Source organism: Pelobates fuscus, chromosome 5 (assembly GCF_036172605.1).
Source record: "Pelobates fuscus isolate aPelFus1 chromosome 5, aPelFus1.pri, whole genome shotgun sequence".
Taxonomy (NCBI): domain Eukaryota; kingdom Metazoa; phylum Chordata; class Amphibia; order Anura; family Pelobatidae; genus Pelobates; species Pelobates fuscus.
Window position 1 is genome coordinate 127,617,535 of NC_086321.1, and position 20,359 is coordinate 127,637,893.

General features: G+C 44.9%; 1 protein-coding gene across 1 annotated transcript in view; it reads right to left on the reverse strand.

Moving 5' to 3' along the window:
* Nucleotides 1-2,746: 2,746 nt before the first annotated feature.
* Nucleotides 2,747-20,359, reverse strand: part of ANAPC5 (anaphase promoting complex subunit 5) — a 51,411-nt gene continuing 33,798 nt past the window's right edge. The window contains exons 14-17 of the mRNA XM_063456984.1: nucleotides 18,768-18,875; nucleotides 18,064-18,211; nucleotides 3,801-3,963; nucleotides 2,747-3,475 (exon numbers count right to left, since the gene is read on the reverse strand). Coding sequence (XP_063313054.1) covers nucleotides 3,267-3,475; nucleotides 3,801-3,963; nucleotides 18,064-18,211; nucleotides 18,768-18,875 — 628 coding nt within the window. The 3' untranslated portion in view covers nucleotides 2,747-3,266. The remainder of the gene's footprint in view (nucleotides 3,476-3,800; nucleotides 3,964-18,063; nucleotides 18,212-18,767; nucleotides 18,876-20,359) is intronic.

Below are 20,359 nucleotides of genomic sequence, written 5' to 3' on the forward strand. Positions count from 1 at the left end.
TATAATTTAGTGAGTAGTTACTGAGGCTAGAATCTAGAATGGAATTTTTCTATTGGGAGTAAGGTAGATAGTTACTCTTAGGCAATGCATAGCAATGCTTACAGTTGTGAGCCCACCCCAACAAATAATAAAAACATAGAGCTATTTCGTAGCACATTATTATGCTTTGATGCTCCTTTCACAGTGTTATACATACTCCTTCATAATGACTTAATATAATGCCTTAAAGAAACAGTATAGGGTCAGAATCACAAACATGTATTCCTGACCCTATAGTGTTAGAACCACCATTTTGGTGGCTTGCCCCCCTTTGGAAGGGGTTAACACATACCCCAAAAATGTGTCATGTGGGCGTGGCCAAACAACGTTTAGGCCAATCAGCACCTCCTCATAGAGATGCATTGAATCAATGCATCTTTTTGATGTAATTTCAGCATCTCCATGCAGACGCTGAATGGCAGTGCTGCCTATTGTGCAACACTGGCCAGGAAGCACCTCCAATGGCCATCTGAGGAGGGGCCACAGGAGGTATCCCTAGGGGGCAATGTATACATTTCCATTTGCATGAAAATGCCTGCAGATAATGATTAAACTCACCAGAAGAACTACATAAAGCTGTCATTGTTCTGGTGACTATAGTAACCCTTTAAATACAGTTATATCTCTAACAAGGAATATATTTTACAGTCCTTGAGAAATGTGATTTATCAAGCCATATAACATTTTGTTCATTTTAAATGTATTAGGTTAGGACAATTGTCTATTGTTGCTGCAATAATGATGATAATGACACAGATTTTTACAGGACCAGTCAACAGTAAAAGTAGAAAGCCATTCAAAGTCACTTGCCAGTCAAACTCATCGTACACCTAGAACTTACACATGCCAGAAGCTGCTCCTGATATTTATTTCATTTTTTTTATTTCAATGTTATTCAGCTATGTAATTAACCACCTACTAAAATGACAAAATTAATAACTGTAGTACAGTAATCAACTGATAAAAGTAAAAAAACTCTACTGGGGCCAGCTCAGAGCAGGGCTCATACTTACAACCAAACCTCTACCTCATTCATGATCACTGGGATACAGACATTGTCTACATTTATGAATGCTAGTTGTTTAAGGAAGTGGATCCTTGTATTTGATTGTTATAGCAATACAACTCCAGCAATGGGGCAGGTGCAAGTAAATGCTATTTAACTACTGGTTTGGAATTTGAGTTTGGGTATTGCGATTAATAGTATGGGGTTAGTAAAAATCCCACTGAGGTCCATATTATGTTCAACTGAAAGCAGCACTTTTAGACTCCTAAAAAAAACAAAAAACTTTATGAATTACTCATATTGACTATGTTAGAATATCAGTGAAATTCTAATGGTCAAGAGATACACAGACAAAGAAGGACTACTTTGTCATATATTTTTCTAAAACTGAAACTTCTAGACACTGAGTGGGCTACTGCAGTCTAGAACTATCAATCCCAACAGCCATGAACATTGACGGCGGCAGGGAACTAGCTTTATCTATGGAGTATCACATGCCGAAGAAGACCCGCTGAGAGAAGATGGCAGTGCCTGGGAGGGACAGGTCAGGTAAGTAGAAATTACATTTGCTAGCGCCCTGGCCACCAGACCCCCAGCGGCAATGTCACCGTTGTGGGTCTTTTCCAATTCTGCAAACTCCAAAGACCGTGCAACTTCAAGGTTAAGTGATGTCTGGGGGTATATAAGCAAGAACCGTAGGGCCGCATTGAGTACATAGAGAGGATGCACTATGTACTCAATGCTGCACTCCAGTTCTTGCTTAGCTGGCCAAGAAATGTAAAGCTCTTGTGTAATATCACTCTGTGAGTCTCTTTTCAGCAGTATGAGAATGTCAGTCTTAGAGGGTGGTAAACTCCGACTGTGAGGACGTTGTATTCAGGAACAAACAGAAAATGCTTTTCAATAAATATGCATATTGCTTGTAAGAAAACACACGTTATTGAGAAACGAGTCAATTACAAAAGCGGCTGTAATAAAAATATTATACTTTATTTACATAATTTCTGTCATGGCAACGGAAAATGTTGTACGACAAAAAACAAGAATTAAACTAGAATACCTAAGCACACAGCATGTTCGGACCCGAGGGTTAATACATCAGCTGCAGTGCATAGTTTTACACCCTTCATTCATATTTTAAGTTATTCCAATCAAAAAAATGTTCTAGGCCACATATGGCTAAACTGCAGATGTTTGCTAAATTTGCGAATAAAGAGATGCTGCAATGGTATAGAAATGTAAACACCTATAAAAGTAATGCCAATAAATTCATAGAAATTGACAAATATTCAGCTGTATGCTAATGTCAAAGAATTAACCGAATTGTTGCAGTTACAACATAAAGGAACAATAAGGCACTAGCAATACAAATGTGTATTCCTAATACTATAGTGTCACTTTTTAAGTGACTGTACTGGCCCACCTGTAAGGAGTAAAACAAGTATTTTAGATGCCTTTTCTTCCATGCTACTCAGCACTCTCTGCAGTAGGCCCTGTCTCCTTGGCTGAGATCATTAAGATCGATGATCTCAGCCAATCCAGTGCTTTCCCACAGGTAAGCATCAGAAGGCGAGTGTGCATGTGTGGCAAACGCAGCACTGTACCAGATAGTTTTGATGAGACCATCTGAATGAAATAGAGTTTTACTCTGCTTTTTTGTCTGAAGTGCCTCTAGTGGCTGCCTGAGTGACAGCCACTAGTGGCATTTAAACTGCACAATGTAAAAGCTGCTGTTCTGCAGGGACATGGCTTCCAGACCACTTCATTGAGATGCAGTGGTCTGTGTGTCTACAGTGTCCCTTTAACCTTTTAAGACACACTGTGCATATGGCCTGCTAAACATATGCTCACGGTAAGGTGTACCAAATGTTCTAAAGTAGAATTCAATGGCAGATTTGGGTTCAGTTTTCATGCCACTAAACACAAGGCCTGGAATGTCATGTCTGCTAGAACAAATGGTAAACCGAAAAGAAATGGCCACGAAAGAGTCTATTGGGGAAACAAAGTATATTTGATAGCAGACAGTGTTAATTTGTATTCTCGCACTTGTAAAATTCAATAGTATAACATAAAATTTCAGCCCAGCATTCTACATTCCTGGAATCTCATTAAAGCTGAACTGCAGTCACACTTGAAGTGGCTTAAAACTTTTATATGATTAACTGTGTGTTCCCCATGGCAATCAAAACAGCATCCAAAAACTAATTTTGTCTTTGAACTCTCACAGACGTATTAAGGAGACTCCGTGAGAAGGAAGCTCCTGATGCAGCTGTCGGAAAAGCATGGCACATTTGTTCCTTTCCTGGATGTTTCCCAAGCTGTTGAATAGCCTGGCTTGTAGGTAGAGGATGTCCCTGATCTGTTCTTTGCAGTCCACCATAGCAAAGTAGTTTTTGGCTTCATTAAGGTTTAGAATGGCGGATTCCAGAGCTGTAAGATAAAGGTTTGAAATTGAAATCACATTCGGCAGATATCCTGCAATACACTGATATAATATATAATCACCCAAACAGTTTAGAATATATATATTTTTATTTAAAATACTAGGAAATCCTTAATCATGATGTCCTTATTAAACAGCAAACATCATATAGGTTTGTATAATCATTATACCTGTGTTCTAAGGACAGCTCTGGGAAAACCATCGCAAAACATTGGAAACATAGCAAAAGAAAAATTCTGAGATAGAAGCATTCGCAAAGCATGATTGGGATATCCGTGTTGTTGCACAGCAAAGCAGTATTTTAACACTCACCTTCTGTCTTCTTCTGAGGAATGTAAGACACTGCTGAAGCCACTTGGCATTTTGCCACTAGAAGCATGGCTCTCCCCTTGTCCAGCACAGCACCGTGAGCCAGAATTGGTTCTATTGCCATGTGCAGGATATTTAAAGCTTGCGCTGGGATGCCAAGCATGAGCTAGAAGAACAAAGAACCATGGTTAGGTTTTCCAGCAAAGCTGGATACATACTCTCTGTTAACTCCGAAAAACTCCAGTGCACCTGTATATCTGAATACATACTTTTTAACACAGCTCTAAACTTCCACCAAGCAACAAAGATGCTAAAAGATGGGCATAGAATGGTAAACCCGGAATGTTCAGAATATTCTACATGTAATCAGAATATTTTCTTTGAAAATACGATTGTTTTCTATTATTAAGGGAGAAACATTTATGGCACATAATCAATTTAGTACTATTTTGTACTTTTGGATATGTAGTTTTGTTTGGCTATGTAATATTCTGACTATGAATCTTCAATAACAATAAATTGAATTAAAAATAATAATAAAACGAATGGCATATAATACAGTACAAAGTTGTTATACAATAAAACAGTACAGTTGTATAACAGGCCACTTATATCCTGCCACAAGTGTTTACTGTAACAGCAGGTTGTCCTTGAGCATGAAGAAAATGTGAAAAAACAAAGACACAGATTATCAATAAACAAAAAAATATGATATACTAAAACAATAAAAGGAAAATAATAGAAGAAAAACAAAACAACACTTTGAAAATGTATCTCAAGCTATCAAACAGTAGTTTCCAAGGGGAGATTATATCCTCCAAACACAGGTGGTATGTTTATCTCATATACTATATATAGTTTAGCATATACCAGGAAGTCAATTTCAAAGAAAGCTTATTCTAAAGAAAAAAAATACAAGTATCTCAATGTTGGAAATATTGTTTTCTGATGTTTTCTTGATCTCCTAACATTTACTTGTCACAAAGGTCCGGTATCTGTGAGAGCTAGTTTCAGTAAATTAAAGTTTACTATGTGCCAATTCCAATATCTGGGGGGGGATCTTAGTGGGAGTCAGATTTTGGTGTAGTACAGGAGGTGGATGCCTGGGGTGATATGTGGTAAGCACTTAAAAAAAAAAAAATATATATATTTTTTTTTTATCTAAAAATTATAAATATATGAGATCGATGGAATTTTGGACATTACAACAGTGTGTGGCAGGATGGCCAGGCTCTTGACAAACTTCAAATGCAAGCTTTAGGATATAATAGTACTGCAGTTTATTTGCACCTTCCACAAGTTACACAATGCTGTGCTTCACAGAAATAAATTTAAAAAAAGAGAAAAGAAATTCTACTCCAACTCGGAGACTTACTAAACAGCAGTATTCCTAACTATCCAACTGGCCAGCTAATCCAGTTCCCAGTTTTAAACAATTTAAACACATCACTTTAAGCAGGCTTTTACACAGTACCTTTTCCGTTAGAGTCTTCAGCTTAACTGCCTCCTCTCTCCCAGCTGTTAGACTCTCTGATGCCTCCAGAGGCTGAGCTTTTAAACCCCTAGTGCGGGTTAATTACATTCACCTGAAATGGCTGACTTCCAATTAACCCTATCATGCTGGGAATAGAGAGCGCTCCAATCTGTTACTTACATAGAAAGCCTCTCTGAGCCTGCCACAAGTGACAAAAATCAATTGCCGCCCAATACAGGTGTTGATGGCACAGTCTGCATAACTTTTTTTTTTTTTTTTTTTTTAAATCTTTATTTTAGGTTTTTGTTTGAAGAAAAAACATCTTACAAAGAACGTACAGGTATCAGATTCGAGGGTTGTAGTCAATTGCGTATATCCTCATAGGAGAATACGTGCATAGCAGTTTACATACACTTGTCTATTATCAATTGAAATTACAGTATATCACAAAACAGTTTATTTACACAGTAAGGTTTTTTCGCTCCTTCCTTGATAATGCTTGCTGAAGGGTTCAAAGGTAGAAGGAAATCGTGAGGGATTAAGGAGGGAGAGTGGGAAGAGGAGAGGGGGGGGGGGGGGAATATGCAGAATAAAATGGGATATAATAATAAAAATGAGAAAGGAAACAATATAGATTCGTTTAGGCCGGTGGTAGTAGGATCGAGACAGAGCTTCACTGTGCAAATAGTAATCATACATATATTCCTTGCTTTTGTTATTGGCTAGTGTTTTTCCCCTGCGTAGAAATCTTTATGATTAAGTTTTTTTTTTGTTAAAGAAAAGAAGTACAAGGTATGGACTATCAGACATCATATGTGTGAGGCGTATGTAATTGTCCATCGGGATACCCTGGAGTGTAAGTGGAAGATACCACGCTTTCATCCACCACCGTATATCGTCACCAAATATCACCATATCATTTGGGTCGTAGTGTGGTGTTTTAGTGTATCTTTCCAAATAGAGTGTATCTTAGGATTTGAGAGAATCGGAGTCACGGGAAGGGGAGGGGGGTGGTGGAGTACGGGAGGAGAGGGTAGAGATAAAGAAGTGGGCGTCTAGAAGAAGGTAACGGGCAGCGTAGACCCGGTATCTTAAGGGGAGCCCATAAATAATGTAGCTCCCTCTTGAGCTCAGTGTCCTCCCTCCCGGCAGGTGTTGGGTACATGGTCTCTGTTTCATGTGTGCTCAGGGGGTTAATCCCTGGTTTTGCTTGGATGTGCGAGTTGGATTCCGGTAAGCTATCCAGCCATCTTTCAACGCCTGTTTGGAGGCGGGAACAGAGGTGAACAGGTGAGGGGTGGGGGGGGGGACCACACAATTAGTGTGGCTGTGTTGCGAGGAGGTGTGAGTAGAGGGATATGGTGTTAGGCAGCACCCCCTGGTCCCGCCCCCGGGAGCCCGGCATCCCCGCATGTGGCGTTGTTTGCAACGGCCCTAGCCCCGATTGTTTCGCGACATGAAGACAAACCATGGAATCCAGCGCTCTGCGTGTTTACCTCCTCTATCTTGAAGGGATGCATGCAGCGCCTCGGCCCCTTGAATATCCTCAACTTTGCGGATCCATTCCTCTTTGCTGGGTATTTCAGTTCGTTTCCAGTATAGCGGAATAAGCGATTTGGCCGCATTCAAGAGGTGACGGAGGATTGATTTCTTGTAGGAGGACAATGACATCTGTGAGATGTGGAGAAGGGCTAAGGCGGGTGACCAGTCCGCCACGTCACCCATAATTTCACGTATTCTTTGTTGGATCAGATTCCAGAATGGAGCAATTACGTCGCATTCCCACCAGATATGTATCAGCGTTCCCCTATTCCTCTGGCATCTCCAGCATGTTGGGGGTACAGTTGGGAAAATCCTGTTCAGAAGGACTGGGGTTCTGTACCATGAAGCAATCAGTTTGTAGTTTGTCTCTTGAAATTGGGAGCTAGCCGAGCTCTTGTGTTACCAAAAAAGCGCTTTGTCCCATTGTTGGGGTGTAAAGGTTGTATCCAACCTCTCTTCCCACTGCCTGCGGAAAGTTGTGTTCGTCGTCAGGTGCCCCGTCAGGAGATGTTGGTATAGTGTAGAGATAGCGTTATCCAGCGCAATCCTCCTCTCACAGCAGTCTTCCAGCCATGTGCGTGCTCTATGTAATCTTACCTTGTTCTGTGTAGTATCGTGAAAGTGTTTCACTTGTAGGTAGCGGAATATGGCCAGAGGCGTCCGGGGTTGTCCCTCCAGTAGGGAGTCTAGGGTCTTTAGTGATCCATCCCGGTGAACCGAGTGTAATGGTATATATTCGCGTCCATCTAGGGAGGGCCACGTCGTGGTCGAGAATCCACCCCCTATCTCAGTGTTGTGAGTGATAGATAGCATCGGGCTAGGGGTGGGTGATATATGGGGCAGTTCTCTCATGGAGCTCCAACCATACAGTGTTTGTTCGAGCAATCCCTCTTTGGCAATTCTTTGTGTCTTCCTGGCTATCCCTCCCCAGATGGTAGGTTGCACTGGGATTCCAGAAGTCTCCTGTGTCAACATCACCCATTGTTTTTGTGGAGGTTCCGTGTGTATTTCGACTATACGTTGCAGAATCGTGGCTTGATGGTATTTCCTGAAGTCAGGCAGTGCTAGGCCTCCTCGATGTCTGGGCAGACAGAGTAGGTCATATTGTAGTCTAGCTCTCTCCCCTCGCCACACGTATCTTATGACTGCCGATTTCAAAGCTGCGAAAAAGGAGGTCGGTAGGGCCAGTGGTATCGTTTGGAAAGGATAGAGCAGCCTCGGTAAGATATTCATCTTGAGAACTGCTATCCGCCCATGCCATGAGATGTGTGGGTGCTTCCATTTTTCCAAGTCCGAGACTATTTTCTTCAGGATGGTGGTGAAGTTGTATCGGTAAGTGTCTTTGGGATCTGAAGGTATCCAGACCCCAAGATATTTCAGTTTCTGAAAGCACCATTTGAACGGGAACAACGATTCCAGGGCAATGTATTCATCGTCGGGTATGGACACGTTAAGCACCTCGCATTTTGATAGGTTTAGTTTAAGGCCGGAGATTGAGCCGAATGTCTCGAACTCTGACAACAGGCATGGCAGTGCGATTCGGGGATTTGTTATATAAAACAGGAGGTCGTCCGCATACGCGGCGACCTTATGGGTTTTGCCCAGCCAGGTGAAGCCACTGATGTCTGTGTGTTGGCGTATTTTCTGAAGGAAAGGTTCCAGCGATACGGCAAATAGTAGTGGGGATAGAGGGCAACCTTGCCTCGTACCATTGGAGATCTGAAAGTCTCCAGTGAGGGCACCATTGACCCTCGGATCATTGTAAGGAATTTATGCCCCATCCCCATCTGACTGAGGGTGGCAAACATGTAAGGCCACTTCACACGGTCGAAGGCCTTCTCGGCATCGGTGGAAAGTAAGAGAAGGGGTCGCCGTGTTTTCCTCGCCAGGTGTTGTATCGCGAATAGCCGGAGTGTGCTGTCTCTAGCTTCCCGTCCGGGAAATCCCGTTTGATCCTTGTGAATAAGGGAGGGGAGGATGGATTGGAGCCTGGTGGCTAGTACTTTTGTAAAGAGTTTCGTATCCACATTTAATAACGATATCGGGCGGTAGCTCCCGCAAAGTAGTGGATCTTTTCATGGTTTGGGAAGAACAGTTATGGTGGCTCATAGCGCCAAATTGGCCACCTTCAGCGACCGCGTTAAGGGCCTTTGTCAACCACGGTAAGACTATGGAGGAGAATGTTTTATAGTAACCTGTGGAGAACCCATCCGGGCCCGGTGCCTTCCCCCTCTTGGTCACTTTCAATGCCGCGGCCAATTCGTCCTCCGTGACCTGGGCCTCCAGGCTTAGTGCCGTATCAGGTGGGATCGTTGTTCCGACCGTGTCGCGAAGGTAGTCTTGGGCACGTGCCAATGTCGCTGCGGAGTGTGATTGTGTTTCTTCCGCGTCCAGATTGTATAGGGATTGGTAGAACGACCGAAACTCCCCCGCTATGTCCGTCGGGAGGCCAGAGATCCCGCCCGAGGCGAGGCGTAACCTGCGAACCTGGGTGCGGGGTGTCTGGCCCCTAAGTAGACGGGCAAGGAATCGTCCACCCTTGTTGGCATGCGTGTAGAAAAACGCTTTGGAGCGTTGCAAGGAGCGATGGTGGCGTTTCACAAGGATATCCTTCAGCTGACGCCTAGTTTGCATCAGATCCCGGTACGTCTCCAGAAGGTGTGATCTTTTATGCTGAGCTTCCAGTTCCGTGATTCGACGGTAGAGCTCGGCCATTTCGCTCATTGCTGCCTTCTTTTTATGTGTGGCTATGCGTATGAGCGTGCCCCTGATGACGCTTTTGTGGGCCTCCCAGAGTGATATCGGGGATATGTCCGGGGTTGCGTTGTCTTGGAAGTAATGAGTCAGGGCTTGGGAAATTTGTTCCCGTGTGCCAGGGTCTAGGAGGAGGGTCTCGTTCAGTCTCCACGTCCATGTGGAAGGTCGAAACAGCGGGGACTCCAGTTCCACCGTAACAGGGCCGTGGTCCGACCATGTGGCGGGTTCTATTTTGGCTGCTATTAGTCGTGATAACCCCGTTTTTCTAATAAAGAGGTAGTCGATGCGAGAATACCTATCATGAAGTGCGGAATAGTATGTGAAGTCCTTCTCAGAAGGGTGAAGCGATCTCCAGCAATCAGCTAGGTCCATCTCACCCAGGGCTCTCCGGATCGCCCGAAGATGTAGTTGTGAGATGCTGCTGTGTCCCGTAGAGGAATCTAGGATGGGGTCCAGCGGGACATTAAGGTCGCCCCCGAGGACCAGGGTTCCTTCCGAGAAGTCGTTGAGTTTCGCCAGGGTGCTTTTCAGGAACATGGCTTGTCGTTTGTTGGTGACATAAATGTTGGCAAATGTATATATCCTGCCCGCTATTGTCCCTTTTAAAAAGAGGTATCTACCTTGTGTGTCGGTAATGTTGTCCAGTGTTTGAAACCCCAGGTCTGCAGATATCAGTATCGCCACTCCGGCCCTCCTTGCCGTAGGGTGGTTGCAGAACTGATTCGTCGGGTACCATTTATTCTGAAGCTTGATTGTCGCGCCAGTGCGAAAATGCGTTTCTTGCAACATTGCCACCGACGTTCGCTTTTTCCTAAGTTCCCGTAGGAGGTGGGTCCTCCTTTCCGGGATGTTCAATCCCCTACAGTTAAGGGTGAGGATCGATATGGGAGCAGGTTGGTATGCCATGGTGTCTCAATGCACGAAAAATATGGGCTGTGGTTAGCGTGTGCCTGGCTTACCTCCCACCCCTATCTACTCTTGGCACGTTACATGGGCGCAGACTCCCGAGGCCGGTCAATGGGGGTAGGGAGGGGGGGGCGCCCGCCTTATCTGGTAGTGGAGTGGAGGCGGTGGAGGGGGTGGGGGGGAGGGAGGAGGCAGGGATAGGTAGGTGACCGGGGGTGGGCGGAAAGAAAGGAGTAGGTTAGGGGAGAGAAGAAGAGGATGAGGAGGAGATATAAAAGAAAAGAAATGTCCGTCCAACGGGTGTGTATACCGGGGTAGGTGGTACCCCTCTTAGGTGTCCCCACAAAGTGAGGTGACTCGTGTTACGGTGGGTAGCTCAGGGGGACACGTCCTGGTAACCAGACCTAAGGGCAATGTCCCATCGAGGCCCGCCGTATATCGGTAGCACGAGTGTGTGGAGTTACGTGGCTTTGTACCCGACCAAGTGATATCCGGTGGTGATGAGAAACAAGTAGCCGTCCACTACGCACCCCGTTTTTGCTGAGTGTACAGATTATATAAGGCGATTAAGTGCATAAATGAACATTTAACAATAACAGATCAACAACATGAGCAGCAACTTAGCATCACAAGAATCATAAATAACATTTCTATGATCAACCATCTTTGTCATCCCGTCCGTCTCATGGTACCCGAAATGTGTCCCCCCCCTGTGTTTACAATGACCCCCGCTTTTGTGTGTCGCCCCTGGTATCCATCCCATTTATAGGAAGTCAGTAAATGTTGTGTGAGGGTATTCTGGTCAGTCTCACTTCCCTCCTCCCGGTCCCGTATGAGTAAGAGTAATGTCTGCTCGTTTCGGGGTCAGGTTATCCCCCATACCCCCCGCGTGCTTGGTATGTCCGTCCCTGAGGTGGGCAGAGTGGGAAGGGAAGAAAAGTAATGTGTTTCAATGCGTGAATCCGTTCCCCACCCTATTGCATTCCTTTCAGCCCCCTTACGGTCAGCCCATCCCGCTAGATACCCGTGCGTGCCATGTATGGCTATTGTGGCTAAATCTGTACCCAGTCCCTTGCAATCTGTCAATCCCGCATCCCGTTGGTACGTTCCCAACCCTTAGGCCTGTATCAATGATAGATTAGCGGAAGCAATCAAAATATTGGAAAAATGAGGCGTCTCTGGTACATGTGTCAAGCAGGGCATAGGAACATGAAACATAGCGTAGCATCGACCTACTAAACATCATTCAATTTGCTATCTGAACATATCAATGACCCACTTAATCAGTTAATTGGACGTCAATGAGACCTGGTAACTCCGCATATGGATAAATCTACCATTAGAATGTGAGAGGGTCTAGACCCAATAACCAATTCCCATAAAACTCACAAACAGGGTTATACAGGAGTATGAATACGGAACCAAATTGTGAGGCCGATCACCGTTGTAGAGTTCTCTCGGAGCGTTCCGGGGTTGCAAAGGTTCCGGTGTAAAAAGTCAATTCTGCCTTCTAAAATGCACAGGTTCGCACCGGAGTGTTCGTACTTCCTCCGTGTGAGTAAGCCAAATATTCCTCAAACAGTCAGTGACAGAACAATAGGGTAGCGATGGAGAGGGGAAGAGTCCAGCTATTTTGAGCGCAGGGGGGGTAGTCATGCCCGAGAAAGTCGGTTGATAGGACTCACAGCGAGGGCATATACAGGGCCTTAGCCGTCGTGAGTAGCGGGAGGGGTCTGGGGCAATAGGGATCAGCTATCCAAGTGCAGCTTGATACGTCAGGTGGGCAACAGGGCTATTGTGTTCTATATTCATGTCCCATGAGGTGAGCTGTAAATTACATTGTGCGTGGTGTTGGGGCCCAAGACCTGCATGTTGTTGGTTCTCAGGTCTTACATGGCGGTCCTCTGTGTGTTAGGGCGAGTCTCACGGTTATGCCCCGGCTTCCAGAAGAGCAATATAGTGATGCAGGCATATATATTTACACAACGGCATTGTGTACATGTCCCGTGTAGGGTCTTTCTGATTTGCGTGTTGCGGGAACGCGATTGTGTAGGTGGTCTCCTACTGCCGCAAAGCAGCCATGGATAATATCACTGGGCACCGTGGAGTGAAAGTTACACAGTTCAATCAAGGCCCTGGGCAGACAACGGGGGAAGAGTCAAAGGATTTTAACAGGGGCCAACATGGGATGGACACGTTAGGGCACAGTGACCTTGATGGGTACTTGGGTAGAGGGCCTACATGTTGTGTGGACCATCAGGTGCGGTATCCTGTCAGGTTGTCAGTGGCCTATTTGCGCCTGAGGTGTCCGCTCGGGCAGGCGGTAATTGCAGATTGGGCTGCGCAGGCTGGGGTGGCCTCGATAAGGCGGGGGTATGGAGAGCTGCGCTTGAGGCCCTCAAATCGGGACACCAGGGTTGAGACAACGGTGGGGCGAGGGAGGGCTGGAACCAGAGTTACGGGTACAGGATTCCCATTTCTGGGGATGGTACTCACTCAGCCTGGTCTCCCGGATCCAAGCGTCGCCTGAGAGGCTGCCTTTGGGAGGGATCCATTTCTACGCCTCCTCGGGATTCCCTGAGGTCGTGGGCCTTGTCCTGTGGGTCCGATGACCCAGTTCGTTATTGGGATAGGCGGGAGCTCCAGGGCTTCCAGGAAGCGTGGCACCTCCGCCGGCCACCTCGCAGATATCCAGCCGTCTCGATGGCGGGCCATCAGCGCGAAGGGAAAACCCCACTTGTATGAGATGTGCCGCTCGCGGAGGGCTGCTGTTACCGGTTTCAGGGCTCTCCGGGCTTCGAGTGTGAGGGGGGAGAGATCGTTGTAGAGGAAGACCTGGGAGTTGCGGTAAGTCCATTCCGGTCGTTCACGTGCCTTCCTCATAATAGAGTCTTTAATGGGGAAGGAGTGGAGACAGCAGATGAGGTCCCTAGGACAGTCTTCAATCGATCGTGGGCGTGCAACTCTGTGTGCCCGTTCAAACTCGAAGTGTGGTGGTGCATCTCCTTGGAGCATCATGGTGAACAGGCCTGATAGTACCTCCGTCGCATCCTCCTCCCCTCCCGACTCCGGGATCCCTCGAACCCGGATATTGCACCTGCGGCCTCTATTGTCGAGGTCCTCCATATGTCTTCTCATGTCTAGGAGCATGTCTCCTTGCCGCGATATCGCCAGATCGGTTGCTGCGAGTCTGGTGGATTGGGTTTCTGCTGATTGCTCCAAGGCCTCAATGCGGCCTCCGTGAGCGGTTACCTCCGCCCTGACGCCCGCGATCTCCGCGCGGAGGGCATCTTGTATCGTGGTGGTAAGTGTGAGCAAGTCCGTTTTCGTGGCCATTGAGGCCGTTATGGAGCGGAGTTCCTCGTTGATCCGGTCAAGTACAGAGTGTTCTGTGCCGGATGGTAGGATAGGGGATGGCGGTGTCGTCCCCGGGCCTACCGGTTCCCCTCCGGGACCGGGGCTTTGCTGTAAGAAGGAGTCCATAGGACCCTGGGAGTGGCTGTGTTGAGAGCCCCTCGGTGTCTGAGAGGGCTCTGTGCGTTTGTTGCGACCCATTCGTCGTCTGTGGCTGTATCTAATCGCTATTCAGGGGTATTGTGGAGCGGAGCACATGGATTAAGCAGCCATCTTGGTCGAGGTCCTGGCCACGCCCCCCAGTCTGCATAACTTGAGTCAATTGGTGTCAAGCAGTATTCAGAGAGATTGGCATACATTTATCGGTGTCGCCAACTTGAGTTGCACTGAGCAAAATTATCAGATAGTAATGCAACTGTGGGGCACAGGGAGGAAGGAAAGGGGTTAGGGATTGAGGACAGTGGAAGACTCCCTGCACTCTCTGTGTTTCCATTGTTTAGGGTTAGTGTAACAGTAAGGGTTAGCGGTATAGTAAGCAGTGCAGTTCCCCTAATGGGTTGGCACCCCATCTTTCCTTTTTGCAAAAATATTTTTTTTTTAAACCAAATACATACAGGTAATGTATTTTGGCATCTTTGCATAAACTCTGCAAAGGAATACATAAAGGTGGTGTTGAAGATTGAGCCGAGTACAGTTTAAGGAATTTTGCTACAGTTGTACACCTGAGATTTAAAAAATAAAATAAAAAATATGCAGCAAAAATACAAGGTGTATGTAAAAATAATACAATATAAATTATTACCGCAGTGAAAATGTCACCTTAATAAAGCATGAAATATATCATGTGGACAACACTCTCACATGTGCAAATGGTATGCATTTATAGAGTAATTTAAGTGTGAGCTATTTAAATGCCCCAAAATTCACCATAGATTCATCTTCAATTTGCCATTAATTTAAACTGCATTGGACGGGTTATTAATTCAGCCCTGTAGTTTCACAAAAACTTGACCAAGGCATACAGAGGGGATGACTCAGGAGATGTAGCAGAGTGGAATTCCGTGATTTTGTTTTTGGTAAACATTAGGTTTACAAAATAAATGTGCATGTAAAAAAAAAAAAATATATATATACCGTATATACTCGAGTATAAGCCGACCCGAATATAAGCCGAGGCCCCTAATTTTACCCCAAAAAACTGGGAAAACTTATTGACTCAAGTATAAGACTAGGGTGGGAAATGCAGCAGCTACTGGTAAATTTCTAAATAAAATTAGATCCTAAAAAAATTATATTAATTGAATATTTATTTACAGTGTGTGTATATAATGAATGCAGTGTGTGTGTGTGTGTGTGAGTGCAGTGTGTGTGTATGAGTGCAGTGTGTGTGTATGAGTGCAGTGTGTGTGTATGAGTGCCGTGTGTGTGTATGAGTGCCGTGTGTGTGTATGAGTGCAGTGTGTGTGTGTGAGTGCAGTGTGTGTGTGTATGAGTGCAGTGTGTGTGTGTATGAGTGCAGTGTGTGTGTATGTAAGTGCAGTGTGTGTGTATGTAAGTGCAGTGTGTGTGTATGTAAGTGCAGTGTGTGTGTATGTAAGTGCAGTGTGTGTGTGTAAGTGCAGTGTGTGTGTGTAAGTGCAGTGTGTGTGTGTAAGTGCAGTGTGTGTGTGTGTAAGTGCAGTGTGTGTGTATGTAAGTGCAGTGTGTGTGTGTAAGTGCAGTGTGTGTGTGTGTAAGTGCAGTGTGTGTGTAAGTGCAGTGTGTGTGTAAGTGCAGTGTGTGTGTAAGTGCAGTGTGTGTGTGTGTGTAAGTGTAGTGTGTGTATGAGTGCAGTGTGTGTATGAGTGCAGTGTGTGTATGAGTGCAGTGTGTGTGTGTATGAGTGCAGTGTGTGTGTGTGTATGAGTGCAGTGTGTGTGTGTGTATGAGTGCAGTGTGTGTGTGTGTATGAGTGCAGTGTGTGTGTGTGTATGAGTGCAGTGTGTGTGTGTGTATGAGTGCAGTGTGTGTGTGTATGAGTGCAGTGTGTGTGTGTATGAGTGCAGTGTGTGTGTGTATGAGTGCAGTGTGTGTGTGTATGAGTGCAGTGTGTGTGTGTGCGTGCGTGCAGTGTGTGAGAGTGCGTGCAGTGTGTGAGAGTGCGTGCAGTGTGTGAGAGTGCGTGCAGTGTGTGAGAGTGCGTGCAGTGTGTGAGTGCGTGCAGTGTGTGAGTGCGTGCAGTGTGTGAGTGCGTGCGTGCAGTGTGTGAGTGCGTGCGTGCAGTGTGTGAGTGCGTGCGTGCAGTGTGTGAGTGCGTGCGTGCAGTGTGTGAGTGCGTGCGTGCAGTGTGTGAGTGCGTGCGTGCAGTGTGTGAGTGCGTGCGTGCAGTGTGTGAGTGCGTGCGTGCGTGCAGTGTGTGAGTGCGTGCGTGCGTGCAGTGTGTGAGTGCGTGCGTGCAGTGTGTGAGTGCGTGCGTGCAGTGTGTGAGTGCGTGCGTGCAGTGTGTGAGTGCGTGCGTGCAGTGTGTGAGTGCGTGCGTGCAGTGTGTGAGTGCGTGCGTGCAGTGTGTGAGTGCGTGCGTGCAGTGTGTGAGTGCGTGCGTGCAGTGTGTGAGTGCGTGCGTGCAGTGTGTGAGTGCGTGCGTGCAGTGTGTGAGTGCGTGCGTGCAGTGTGTGAGTGCGTGCGTGCAGTGTGTGAGTGCGTGCGTGCAGTGTGTGAGTGCGTGCGTGCAGTGTGTGAGTGCGTGCGTGCAGTGTGTGAGTGCGTGCGTGCAGTGTGTGAGTGCGTGCGTGCAGTGTGTGAGTGCGTGCGTGCAGTGTGTGAGTGCGTGCGTGCAGTGTGTGAGAGTGCGTGCAGTGTGTGAGAGTGCGTGCAGTGTGTGAGAGTGCGTGCAGTGTGTGAGAGTGCGTGCAGTGTGTGAGAGTGCGTGCAGTGTGTGAGAGTGCGTGCAGTGTGAGTGCAGTGTGTGTGTGAGTGCAGTGTGTGTGTATGAATGCAGTGAGTGTGTGTGAGTGCAGTGTGTGTGTATGAATGCAGTGTGTGTGTGCAGTGTGTGCAGTGTGTTGCAGAGCCTTGGTGGGGGGTGGGCATTTTTATTATTTTTTTAAAATTATTATAATGGTAATATTTTTTTTTTGTTAGATTAATTTTTTTCATTTTTTTATTATTATTTATTATAATTTATTATTATTTTTAAAATATATTTAAAATATTATTTTTAAAATATAATTTTTTATTTTATTATTATTATATTTTTTTTCGTCCCCCCTCCCTGCTTGATACATGGCAGGGAGGGGGGCTCTCCTTCCCTGGTGGTCCAGTGTCATTGGTAGTTCAGTGGGGGGGAGAGGGGGGCTGTCAGAGCTGTAACTTACCTTCACAGCAGCTCCTGTCAGCTCCCTTCTCCTCCGCGCCGTCCATTCAGCTCTTCTGTCAGCTCACAGTGTAAGTCTCGCGAGAATTACACTGGGAGCCGACCGCGGTGCTGAACGGACGGCGCGGAGGAGGAGAGAGCTGACAGGAGCTGCTGTGAAGGTAAGTTACAGCTCTGACAGCCCCCTTCTCCCCCGGTCTGTATTATGGCAATGCAAATTGCCATAATACAGACTCTGACTCGAGTATAAGCCGAGTTGGGGTTTTTCAGCACAAAAAATGTGCTGAAAAACTCGGCTTATACGCGAGTATATACGGTATATATAAAAAGGTGAAAAATGGTTGTTGAATAAGGCTCAAATATGCCATATGACATACCTCATGGTGTCTTCTTTTGCAAATGGTATTCATTTATGGTGTAATTTAAACTGTCAAATTGCTACAATGCTCGAAAAAGAGACATAGGTCCATCAAATCCACCTATCAAATTTGTAACTGTAAAAACTGAAAAAGTCAGGTCTCTTATATGGCACTGATACTTCACAGGATAGTGGCAAAGCATAATATTTTTTTAGAATTTGATCAAAGAGATACAAAATGTCCAGCAAAAGTGCAAGATAAAAATTTAAAATTATCTTAAACCATAATAATGTAAGTAATTAAAGAACATTTCATTGGTTGAAGCAGTTTATTTAAAGTTAGTTTTCTCCTTCATTTTGTTATAAATTTCTATGCCATTTGCACTTTTTGGTATTTATTTTTAGTACTGATAATGGATTGCATTATTATCAAACTGAAGATTGCAGGGAAATGGAGTGCTCATGTGCACATAGTTTATGGACTGGTGGTCCAAATTTATGCTGGAAATCAGAATATGCTCACCTGTGAGAAAGCCAAGTTTAGCATAGTTTCAGATGCCATGTATTGTAGCTGGTACTCCCTGGACAAAGCCAGAGCTTGTAGTAGTACAGGCAGTGCCACCGAATGACAGGAAGATCTCCAGTAAAGCTCTGCTAAGCACAAAAGGACCCTGGAAACAGAGGAGATCAGAAATACGTCACTTTCCATTGGTTTTTTGGCCACTCTGCATTTTATCTAGCCAACTTCAATCATACCAATTTATATAATTTTATAAAGGTGAGGAATATGACTTTAAAATCTTTATAAAATGCCATAACCGGTTAATGCAGCTGATACTGCAAACACAGAAACGTATTTGATCAAAAATAAAAAAACACAACAAAAACACAAAAAAATATATGCATACCATGTATTTTCATTAAAATAATTTTAATATTGGATTGAAATTATTAGTGCTATTGTGCTTGAACCTAAAAATGAAACTGATAGCGGTCTGTTCTTGACAACACTGACATAAAACATGTCTTTGCACATGTTGATACGTATCTAAATTACTAATCTGTGGCAAGGTGCAGTAGTGCAATTTTGTTAACACACTCGTGCATACTGAAGAGCTTTGTGTAATGTAAATAAGGGGCATTTGGTTCTGAAGAAGTCACTATAAAACGTGTGATTCAATTAGGTTCCATTCGATTCAAAATGAAAACATCATTTACATTACTCACCGTATCACCATCTCGGTGTTCTTTACTTTCTGGCAGTGCGTCAGTAACACTTGCAGAATTTTATGGGCCTCTACCGTTTGGTTTTGGGATTTTAAAACGGTTGCTTTCCTATGAAAACAACAAGCAAGTCATGATGAATAGTTTAGGGAATTAAGTAGCACACTTTGTAATATCTTTGGGAGAAATTGCAAATGAGCTACCCCTTAGTCATAGAAGAAATATACAACAAAAACAATTTACATATAATTAATTACTTCATTACCCAATATAACGGAATTAATGTTATAACATTAATATCATTTGTATCCATTACATGGAAAGAAATTATTAAAATGCACTATAAAAAGTCAAAAATGAAAACGATGTTTAAAGTGGATCTGCCACTTTTGGGGGTCTTTGCACATTTCATAGATCCTTTGTGGGTCTGGTGGATGCTGAATTCACGTGAAGGTAAGTTTTACTTACCTCGAGCTGTTCCTTGTGGCAGCCTTCTTCGCCCTGCAGCCCTTTTTAGCTCCTATCGGGTCGGTTGATAGGAGCCGTATCAGTGTGATATTCCTGAGCAAGAGTACAACACTGAAGTCTATGAAGGATCCTGTGACACCCTCCATAAATTGATGCCTAATCCCACAGCTGACACTTGTGACGGCTGGTGAAAATGGACAAAAGAACAGCAGAACTCCGTCTTTTGTCATGAAATATTAAAAAGGGACAGATCTGCTTTACATGGACAAACACATCATTAATCCTTTTAAGAAAATAGGAAGTACACATTTTCTTAGAAAAGCAGATTGAGTAATGAAGAGGTGGGCAAAACCTTTTTGTAAAAGGTTTTGCACCATTACTGGGAATGCATCCTAGTCTGAGCTCTCGGTGAAGCATATAGGGTCTAAATGCGACACCGAGAGCTCAGACTAGGGGCGAGGATTGAGCCATTCAGATTAAGCAATGCAACCCGGTACGGGTGCCCACTGTCACCTCTCCTGTTCGTGCTGACTCTGGAACCACTCCTCTAATCAATTAGAGGTAGTCTGGATATACAGGGGATTAAGTTAGCCAATGTAGAATTCAAAGTTTCTGCTTATGCAGATGACATCCTGCTCACCCTTACGAACCCTGTAGAATCCATTGTTTGCTTAACACATTTCTGTAAATTTCTGGTTACAAAATGCATTTAGAAAAACAGCTATGCCTATCAATATGTCGACTGCAAACATGGCACTCATGAGCTCCACTTATAATTTGAAGGTTGCTCAGAGTTCCATAATATACTTAGGAATCCCACCCCCCCCCCCCCAAACTTCTATTAACTTCCTACCTGGATTGCGAGAAAGAGACTTAGAAATAGAAAATACAGGCATGCAAAGATTCATGCACCTTTATGACAACAATGTATTCATTCATTCCTTTATAGAGAAAACCACCTCCTATGCCGGCTTAAGGGGCTGTGGTAAAAGGGAACCTACCTCAAGGTTATTAAATATTGGAAAATTGTTAAAGACCTACTGGTAGGTCCTTCTTTTTAGCGAAACCAATTAAGGGCTTATCGTCAAACATGCAAAAGTGATTTAATACAGTTACCCTAGCCGCAA